Source organism: Sardina pilchardus, chromosome 19 (genome assembly GCF_963854185.1).
Source record: "Sardina pilchardus chromosome 19, fSarPil1.1, whole genome shotgun sequence".
Classification (NCBI taxonomy): Eukaryota; Metazoa; Chordata; class Actinopteri; order Clupeiformes; family Clupeidae; genus Sardina; species Sardina pilchardus.
Genome location: NC_085012.1, coordinates 15,162,817 through 15,173,669, shown reverse-complemented (window position 1 = coordinate 15,173,669; position 10,853 = coordinate 15,162,817). Strand labels below are relative to the sequence as shown.

General features: G+C 45.0%; 2 protein-coding genes across 2 annotated transcripts; one reads left to right on the top strand and one right to left on the bottom strand.

Annotated features, from left to right (window-relative positions):
- Positions 1-575: 575 nt before the first annotated feature.
- Positions 576-3,691, top strand: cldn11b (claudin 11b). The gene is made up of 3 exons (XM_062521311.1): positions 576-954; positions 1,207-1,371; positions 2,019-3,691. The coding sequence occupies exons 1-3, from the start codon at positions 729-731 to the stop codon at positions 2,279-2,281; spliced, it is 654 nt and encodes a 217-aa protein (XP_062377295.1). The 5' UTR covers positions 576-728; the 3' UTR covers positions 2,282-3,691.
- A 245-nt stretch (positions 3,692-3,936) lies between these two features.
- slc7a14b (solute carrier family 7 member 14b) lies at positions 3,937-10,272 on the bottom strand. The gene is made up of 7 exons (XM_062521198.1): positions 9,878-10,272; positions 8,711-8,947; positions 8,258-8,475; positions 7,528-7,674; positions 6,289-6,497; positions 4,981-5,882; positions 3,937-4,704 (listed from the first exon to the last, which is right to left on the bottom strand). The coding sequence occupies exons 1-7, from the start codon at positions 10,173-10,175 to the stop codon at positions 4,337-4,339; spliced, it is 2,379 nt and encodes a 792-aa protein (XP_062377182.1). The 5' UTR covers positions 10,176-10,272; the 3' UTR covers positions 3,937-4,336.
- Positions 10,273-10,853: the final 581 nt, after the last annotated feature.

The window sequence follows — 10,853 nt, the reverse complement described above, 5'->3', positions numbered from 1 at the left end:
CGCAGGATGCATTATGACAAAATGCTACACCCTAATATTATAGCACATAGATGTAGAAAAGTAAGTCCTAACTTAAGTCAAAAGCAAATTCACGAAAGAATCTCTGCCCTAACAAAGCTTAATTTTGCATCGTTCTTTATGACAGGTTGATGATGATGGTAGCCTGTCAGTTGTATCTTGGTGTAAGGGTCTATCTGTGGAATTCAGTGCGCCTATAGCCGTTAGATGGCAGTCATGTCCGGAATGGAGGATTTCTTCGAGAAATTGTTTACCTAAGAATAAAATGGCAATACATACAATTAACATGCACTTCTGTAAAACTAGACAAGTCTGTTATTGTTGTCAGTGGAATGCAAAAACACAAAATAATTCTAGCCTACGAGGTTAATTTTGATTGTCGGTGGAGTTGTAGAAAGGGGGCATTGACAAAATGTTTCAGGTTATCCGCGTTCCTCTGATAGGCTGAAAGTTTCCTATTTGGAGACGTAAGACACCCCTCGCGCACCCGTTAGATGCGTTTTCATAATTCAATCCAGAGGTTGACTAAAACGCATTTGCCCTGGGCGAAAGGAGATTCGAGGTCTATGGATCACTTTTAGGCCTCATTCCCGAAATAAGGAATATTTTTGTAACGCCTGAATAATTTATTCAAACTTTGTTTCAAAGGATTGAGAAACATTTGAAATAATTGCTTGGATTTAACTTTTTTTGTGAAGCATTCCAACATTATGTCTCAAAGCTGTCGGTTATTCTGTGGATTTATACTGAGTTTCATTGGGTGGATCGGGCTGATCATTGCCACTGCCACTAACGACTGGGTCATAACCTGCAAATATGGCATGCACACTTGCAAGAAAATGGACGAGCTAGAATCTAAAGGGCTATGGGCTGAATGTGTGGTTTCTACCGCTCTGTACCATTGCACAGCTTTGAACCAAATACTCACCTTGCCAGGTAAGAAACGGAATTTGATTAAAAAAAAAAAAAAACGTGGCTATTAGCCTATATATATATAAAAAAAATATATGACCGAAAAAAGTTTTTTGTAACCTGTAAAATAGCATTATAGTCATAATCAGATCATTTACTTGTATAGTATACCATACCTGGGAGAATAACTAGCCTAATTGAATGTAAGTGCCGTCTATTGCATTTTGAAATCACATTAATCTGTTTAATTAAATGTCACTTTTCCCCCTCTCCCAGCTTATATTCAGACGTCCCGAGCGCTAATGGTTGCTGCATGCATTGCTGGCTTCCCGTCCCTGATACTGGTCATGATGGCCCTGCCGTGCGTCAAACTGGCAAATGAGACAGACGGCGCCAAGCATAAACGCGCAATCCTCGGAGGATTCCTAATTCTGTTAATGTGTAAGTCGCTCTCTGCCATTGCTACAATTATCCATTTTGAAATCGTGATGATACATTAGAGTAAGGTTATATTTTTACCAAGCAGCCATTATCGATTAGGCTACATTTAATAAACCATTTCACAAATGTACATGGACCTGGCATGAACTTGGTCAGGATGCAGACGGTCCCTCTTCCTATCTGAGAGCCTTTCAACGCCATATGTGATCATACTGGCCTTAACCGGGGTTGTAGAAGGGGTGACACCCATCTGGTTGCTAGCCAGGACTTCCTACATCCTGTCACAGTGACCCTAATAATGACATCCACAGCTGCAGGTCAAGGATAATATCTTTAGGATATTAAAATGGCATGACAGACACCTTGAGGATTGAAATCTCAGTTTTATAGTAAGATCTTTAGGCAACAAAATTGAAACATAAGCCTATGAATTAACCAGGATTGTGTTTTTATGTATATTATTCATGAACCAGAGTCCATAACCCATGTAGCCTATTGCCCATGTATTGCCATTTATGGAATGGAATGACATGTGTGAAGAAGAATATCCTTTATAGGACAATAAAGACCTATTGTCTATCTATCTATTCATTAATGTAATGTCTTGACTCTGAAATAAACAAATGGTGCTCCTCTATGTCTCTCAGCCCTAGGAGGACTGGTGTCCACTGTGTGGTTCCCCATTGGGGCGCACCATGACGAGCGCCTCATGTCTTTCGGCCTCTCCCTGTACTCCGGCTGGGTGGGCTCGGCCCTGTGCCTCCTCGGCGGGGCGATGATGACCTGCTGCTCTGGCGGCGCCGGCGCCCAGACCCAGAACCACCACAACCGCTTCTACTACTCAAAGCAGAGCGGTGCGGCCAACGCCATGCCTCCCGCAGCCAACCATGCCAAGAATGCCCACGTGTGAGAGAACGAGACGGAGCAAGAGAGAGAGTCCTCTTGGCACTGACACAGAGCAGCAAACTAACTCCAGAAGACAATCACAAAGGATGCCAATTCTGACCTTCAAGCAGAGCAGATGGGAGAGATGAGAGATGTTCATGAGTTCCTCCACCTCTATGGACATTTCTTAAATACGTAAATATGGACTATTACATTGAGTACATGAAGTAATGTTATGTCATTTTTTGAAGTCCCATTTTGTATTTCTACTAATACGAAAATATATTATTAATACCATACTTTCTAGTTTAGATGGTACCTGTATGATATTTTTTTTCCTGTTATAAAATCCTACATTTATGCATGAGCACTACATCCTATCATGCTTCTTTGTACTGCCACACTGTCATCCATGAAACAACTTTGACAAGGCAGGGATGCGTCCCTGTCCCCCAGCTGAATTGAAAGCTCTTCCCCTCGCGCTGATCGGGGCATACGTGTCTGACTTAAGCGAGGCATATGTCATAGAGGCAGGAAACCACATTATTGAAAAACAGCTGTCCAGGTGGCTCCTCTGGGTTTTTTTTTTCTTCCCTGGGCAGCTCTGCTCTCTCTTTCCTGCTCATACACCCTCAGGAAATCGGTATCTCGCTTTGAATCACACACACACACACACACACACACACACACACACACACACACACACACACACACAGACACATACACATACACATACACACATACACACACACACTCTCACACACACGAAAGCACAAATCACATGATTGCATGAGTCACAGATACGTATTACACAGACTCTGGTGCTTTCCTCTGCTGATTTACTTTAAGTGTTGGGAGAACAGAGACGCGATAAAGAACATGCATGTTTCTCCGGTCCAGGGTTCTCCCTGTGTGTCACATGTAATGTGATTTTAACAGGGATTGATGCCATGTAATCCCTTTGAATTGTGTCTAATAACCATGACTAATCTCCTGATGTGTAATCTCTCGTTTTGAAAACATCCCATAACCCTCAAATTACCATTTTGTAACAACAGATAATGGCTCCAAGACTATTGTTGGTGTTTAATAAAATATACTCATTCTGTTCAGTTTTATTTATAGGCTAATGCCACATACAGTACGAAACAGTTCACACACCTTTGAATAGAATAGATTAAATGATGCGTTGTATCCGTAATGAAATGTAAACCACCTTTTCCACTGAAGAATAGAAAAGGGCAGAAGCCCACAACAATCATCAAACCAATCTTCCCATGTCATCGTGGTTTTATACAGGAAATATGAAATGAATTTCATACTTGCCACAAAATCTAATCATAGTGATTAAACTACTCTGAAATAACACATGAATGCTGATCCAAAGATTGCTGTAGGTTTGCATTACTGTGAGTCTTCTTGTGACAGAAAAGAAACAATCAATCAAGAGATTGTATTTGAAGCTATATTTCTGTATACATTCCCATACATTAGTTTACAGAAAACAAATAAAAACATTAATCTCCTCTCATCTCCAGACTGTTGTTGCATTTGATATATTTGTTTTATCATTTGATGTATTTATATATATCATGTTTCATATACTATTTCTAAAATACTATTTCTGTTAGAAGAAGATAACAAACAATTGCAGGGCAGAGGTGTGTGTTGAACCTACAGCAAATAATGTTGAATCCGCGAACAAGTATAGCAGCACAAAGGTAAATTCACACCTGACAAACATTTGGTCCTTAGACAATTTTACAATATTATATTTTATTTGTGAATGAAAAATAAGTCTTTATATCACACAGAGATAAAGAAAGGCACTATTTCAAAGTTCAGAGTTTTGTCCTTTCTGATCTTGTTTTAATGGAATCTCTTAACTTTCCAAATTTTCTTAGATTCCTGGTGACAGACAGATAACAGAAAAATACAGCAACAACACTCTCTCACTCTTTTTCAGGCATACACCACAAAACAAGCCACATCAACAAGGGAAAATAAACGAATACATTAAAAAAAACCTCATTGCAAACTGTAACTGCACCCAACACAGACAACAACTGCCTTTAATCACTCACTCTGGTGAATACTCATCATCATCCACCAGCTCCTCAAAGCCTTTCCTGGTCCGGCCTCTGCTTTTTGACTTGCCAGCGGTCCTGTGGCCGTCCACCTCCGGCTGCTGGCCATACTGGTACCCGTGCTGGTACTGGTGCTCTTCCTGGTTCTGGTTCTGGTTCTGATAGCCGCTCTCCTCGCCTCCCCAGCCCTGATACGGGGTCTCGTCCGCATCGCCGTGAGGGGGGGCGTCCTCCTCCACCGTGAAGCTGTCGTCCACGCCGGCGTCAAAACACTGGTAAGAGCTGGCGTGCGCCTCTTCCTCCTGGGCAAACAGCTCCAGAGAGCTCTTCCACATTCCATAGCCAAAGTAAATCAGCAGACCTGTCAGAGAGCACAGCAGCTAAACTTCCAGAAATATATCCAGTCGTACAACTGTCTTGAAAATAAAAACATTTAACATATTTTGGACATTCAAAGCAATACATATTTACAATACAATACATACAGTACATTACAGTTAAGGTTAGGGTTATGCTATTTGGCAGGCGCCTTTGTCCAAAGCGACATACAAATTATTTCTGACTAAAGTTTGGATATGTTTCGAACACAGCAATTCAAAGCAAAAACAATACAAAAAGCATAATGAGAGCCACTGACCTATAGAGCACCACACTGCAAAGCGCACCCAGGTGATGCTGGAGAGCTTGAGCATCAGGTAGATGTTGACCAACATGGCCGCCACAGGCACGAAGGGCACGCACGGCGCCATGTACGGCAGCTTCTTGCGGCTCTCCGGCTGCCGCAGGATGATCACCAGCAGGGCGGCCATCTTGAAGGCGATGATCCCGACCAGCGGCACTAGGGCCCAGCGGGCGCCGCCGGACTCCCGGTCCAGGCCGTAGATGACGATGGACCACAGGAGGAAGGTCAGCACGAAGAGCAGGAGGACGCAGCCGGTGACCGTGCGCCCCGTGGCCGGCGTGGGCCGGTCGCTGGAGTCGGGCAGGCCCAGCCGCACCCGCAGGGTGTAGTAGTGCGGACCCAGCGCTCGCTTGAGCAGAGCGGACGGCGCGCTGTCCGCCTCCTCCCCCTCCCCCAGGCTCTTCTCGCTGACGCCGTAGCCCGAGCTGTCGGACTGGTACCCCGAGGGGTCGGAGCCGTCAATCAGCATCTCGTCGTCGCCCTTGCCCGGCAGGTTCTTGGTGCCGCAGGTGTTGCCCGTGCTGTCGTCGTTGTCGTCGTGGTGATCCTTACCGCCCTGGTACGCCTCCTGCTCGCACTCGGCCAGCACCCCCTCCTTCCTCGTCTTGCCCGCGTCGCCGCCGTCGTCCTCCCCCGTCAGGTAGCCGCCGTGGCCCTGGAAGTCGGCCTGGTCGGGCTGGTAGCGCAGCAGGAGCACGCACACGGACACCAGCGTGTAGGCCAGCAGCGTGCCGATGGACATCATCTCGATCAGGTCCCGCAGGCTGACCAGCAGGGAGAGGATGGCCGCCAGGGAGCCGGACACCACACACGCCACCACCGGCGTCTCCGTGTAGGGACTCACATGGCCTAAGAACCTGGGGGACGACTGCACTGTGTGAATGACCAGGGCAGACTGTTCTCAAATGCATCATGTGCATGTGCATAAAATACTGTATGTGCATACAGGCACATGTTGTATTCATGTTGCATTCCCTCTCTGAAAAGAGCTCTATCTCAATAGTATTGTCATTCCATACATTATCCGTATGGAATCAAATGAAATCTAGTCAAATATCAAATACTGCTCTCTATGTGTCCAAATGCAAATAGATGGAATATACATAGATCGAATAAAGATGGAATATACACACATACACATACACATACACATACACATACACATACACATACACATACACATACACATACACATACACATACACATAATACACATATACTGATACACACACATCCCACATATGGAAAAGAATCCCTATTCACCTGAAGAGTAGGCCGTCCCCAGCCATGGCGTAGATGACCCGTGGCATTGGGAACAGAGAGCCCAGCAGGCTGACGGTGAGACCAGCAATGGCGCCTATGGCCACGACATACTTCCCCGCCATGAAGCCATGAACAGCAAACATCTCCATCAGTGGGGCGTCGCCGTCAATCACATCATAAGGCACCATCAGCGTCAGGATAACACTAACCTAAATGAACATTACAGAACAAGGAACATTAAACTGTATGTTTGTCATAGTATTTTGGACAGTGATGACATACAAACTATGGCAAATCCAAAGTACTTTTAAATCAGATATGCTCTTACTAAAGCGATGGATTTGTATGTGCTTCGCGATCATTATGTGTTACAGTAATGGAACTTTCTTGTCCAGAAAAAGTCGAATGAAAAAAGAAAACCTCTTTCAGTGGAAAATATGCAGGTAGAACTGGCTACCACATCAATATTTAAAGGGTCTACAGCTAGCAGAGCCTCAAGTCTCAATACTGAAACCTTAGAAACCTAAGAAGCCAATCAACAAACACAAAAAAGACCAAAACTATGACAGAATGCTAGGCTGGGTAAACTAAACTCAGCCTGATCTGCAGACCCCCAATACTAATGTTCAATCTTAAAAGAGTGTTAGTATGGTGATAGCCAGACTAATTGGATGCCAAATATCGCAGCAATTTATTTGTATATACCAAGCTACCAAGTGTGTGTGTTTGTGTTTTTTTGTGTATATTTGAACAATATACTAAAGAGCACAATAACATTGATTCTATGCATAGCATGCACATAAAAATGCCAGTTGGCTCTTTTACTATGTTGTCAAAATCTACAAACACAAACACAGGGAAACATATTTTATATTATGCACACACATACACACACATACACACACAGACACACACAGACACACTCTACAACTGTAGCTCATAGCAGATATAATATACCTGCCATAACCAACACATACACACACACACACACACACCTATGCATACACACACACAGACACACACACACACTTGTACACATATCTATATACGTACATGCATATAGACAACCACACCCACAAAGCCACAGGCCACAAACACATCTATATGCATCTAGAGAGCATGCATGCGCACACACACACACACACACACACACACACACACACACACACGCACACAAATTTCAGGCTGCTGCATGTTTCCCAGTGGGTGTCAGGGGCAGGGGGAGCAGTGAATACTCACAGAGACGTAGGCAGTGAGGCAGGTAATGAGGGAGGCCGTGATGGCGTACGGGATGGACGTGTTGGGACTCTTGGCCTCCTCCCCTGTGGTGGCGATGATGTCAAACCCAATAAAGGCGTAGAAACAAGTGGCAGCTCCCTGCATGACCTACAGTGACCAACAGGGACACAGCAGGGGTGTACAAGGACGGGAGAGGAGCCGAAAGAGTGGAGTTTAAAAAGTGACAACATAAACATCTAAAGGTCTCAAGACTTTATATAAATGTTCCTCGGACAGGACAGTCATACATGAAATGTGACAAGCACACTGTGGAGACTGGACTGCATTTATATAGCACTCTTCCACCTCTCTGAGCACGTTTTATGGAGTAAAGGGCTGTTCACACCAAGAACGATAACTATAAACAAATATCGCTCTTGTTAAATGAATGGCGACGTTCACACATAAACTATAACAATAACGACATGAAGAATGGGGATCGTTGGTCAGTGAGGACGCTTTTATCGTCATGGTTATAGCTATCGTCATGGTTATCACTCTTGGTGTGAATGGCCCTTAACACCTCACATTCACCTATTCATACACTGATGGTGGAGGCTACCATGCAAGATGCCAGCCAGCAAACCAGGACCAGTTTGGAGTTCAGTGTCTTGCTTTAGGACACTTCAATGGGGTCAAGGTCTGGTTCGAGCATTACTACAGATGTGAGGGGTGTCGGACATTCTCTTACCCCTGACCAGCCGTAGGGTAGAAATCGGCCTCCGTCCCAATTAGCCCCGCTGATAAAGAAGAGGCCTGCGATCACCATGAAGACCCACACCACCAGGTTGACCACGTTGAGCACATTGTTGAGGGTCACCGAGTTCTTCACTCCCAGAGCCACAATGACAGTCACCATAATGGCGATGAGCAGAGCCAGCATGTCAGGATATGACTCCTCACCTTTACCTGTTTGAACAACAAAGTCATCCAGTCATGAAAGTCTTTGTTCACTTTTTGCTTGTTACATGTGGCTGTTACCTGCTCTGTATTATTGAATCATCATATACGCCCATAAGTGATGCATTAAACAATCATTCATGGCATACAACACATAACATGTGAATAGTCCAAAAAACATGAAAAAAGAATGTACCATGTATATACCAGATGCAATGGCATTAATATCCATGTGAATGCTCACCCAGGCCGTTGAGAGTGCCCAGGTTGTTGATCATGAAGCGGCTGATGGTGTGGTTGGCTAAGGAGTCGAACATGCTGCTGAGGGCGCTGGCCCCTGCCGCCGTGCCAATCAAGTACTCCAGTATGAGGTTCCAGCCAATGAAGAAGGCCACAAACTCCCCCACAGTCACGTAGCTGTAGGTGTAGGCGGAGCCTGTTGTTTTCGGCACGCGGACGCCAAACTCTGCATAGCACACCCCTGGGTGGAAAAGCGCCAAGAGAGAGTAATACATAATATGTATATATATATATATATTAATGTATATATATATATATATATATATATATATATATATATATATATATATATATATCCTTTTTTTTTTTTTAAAGCAACACTAAAGCACTTTTCCTCTGTCGCACGCACGCTATTGGTTTATCCAGCAAATACTGATGTCCGCAGACAAGGCAGAGTATGTTGCATGATTTTATGAAAGTATGAAAAGTATTGTGACATCGAAGGAAGTCAAGCCGATAGTATAGCCGATAGAGGGCCGCGAAGTGAATGCAGAAGTGCCGTTCACCCTGTTATAAGTTGATGAACTGCTGAAATGATTTTTGGAAACATTATTTTAAGGTACGAAAATCTCTTTGGTGTTGCTTCAAATGTATATTCCCTTTTCGAAACATATTCAGTCTATAGGAAGTGGTCCTCTGTGCACGGTCCCAGTCTTTGGGAGGAAAAGCCCACATGCGCATTGCTGACGCAATTCTCATCCACACAGTGTGCGCGGTACACAGACGCAGGAGCATGTCATGGTGTCACGGCCTCAAGAACACTGCTGATGCTGTTCATGTCCAAGACTAAGTCTTTCAAAAGAAGACCCAGTCTGAATTCTCCAAGGTCAAATCAATGAAAAAGATCAATGAAATGAGGACAGTTAGCAGAAGACTCCCCTGGGTGACAATACAAATGGACCTGTGTATCTGTGGTTGTTTTTCAAGGGCATTCATATTTCCAAAGACTTCAGAGCTGGCTTTGTGTGATACTGTGACAAGTAGGCATTGATTGCGAACTTTGTATCTTTGTATCACGTATGCAATGTGTTGCAACCTTTCATCCCGTCAACAGAATCACACAGTGTTTTTGTGGCCGTGTTTGAGAGCCGAATCAGTGGGAGGGTCTTACCTGACAGAATGGAAGCCACTGCAGCGATGACGAAGGACAAGATGACGCCAGGGCCGGCCATCTCCTTAGCAACAAGCCCCGCGACCACGTACATGCCGGTGCCGACGCAGCTGCCCACGCCGAGCGAGACCAGGTCCACGGTGGTCAGCACCCGGGCCAGCTTGGTGCCGTGCAGGTCGGCCGCGCCCTCCTGCATGGACTCCACGGGCTTGGTGCGCAGCATGCGCGAGTGCAGGCCATACCAGGAGGCCTCCCACTCCACCTGCCGTGGGTCCAGCTTGGCGAAAAGAGCACTCATCTTCCCGCTCACAGCTTAAGGATCGCCTTGGTCAGTTCAAGGTGCTGTTTGATCAGACTTTAGTCCCTCAGGATGGAAGCAGGTGGATCAGGGAGCGATTTGAGAACGGACTTTGTCTCCGTGCTTGTTTTCCCGATATGTGCTGGGTTTGCTCGATATTCAACCCCAAACCAGGCTCCAGTGCTCTCTCTCTCTCTCTCTCTCTCACTCTCTCTCTCTCTCTCTCTCTCTCTCTCACTCTCTCTCTCTCTTGCTCTCTCAGAGAGGGCCCATCACTATTTCCTTCCGCATGGCTCTACAGGTAAAGTGGGCTCTGTCTTGCACCTGACAAAAAAACACAGACATTTGAGGATGACAAAGAGTTAAGACAAAGCACAGATGCACTCACTAAATCACCCACTGCAGAAGGCGCATTCAGAACACCGAGATGATTTCTGCAAATGCCTGTCAGAGTTACCTTTGCACCTCAAGATTTACTTTGATTTGTGCACAGTGGTGCAGTGAAAAATATAATCCAACAAGTTCACACGCGACCAAGCATGGTGACATAACAATAAACAAAAGCAATTAAAAGGCTATTAAAGCGGCATTTATGAATGCAGTGTGTTGCTATGGCGCCATGCCTCATTAGATTTGCAGACAAGCAGATGGGCTTTGCAAGCAGTGTGGTCCATTGTG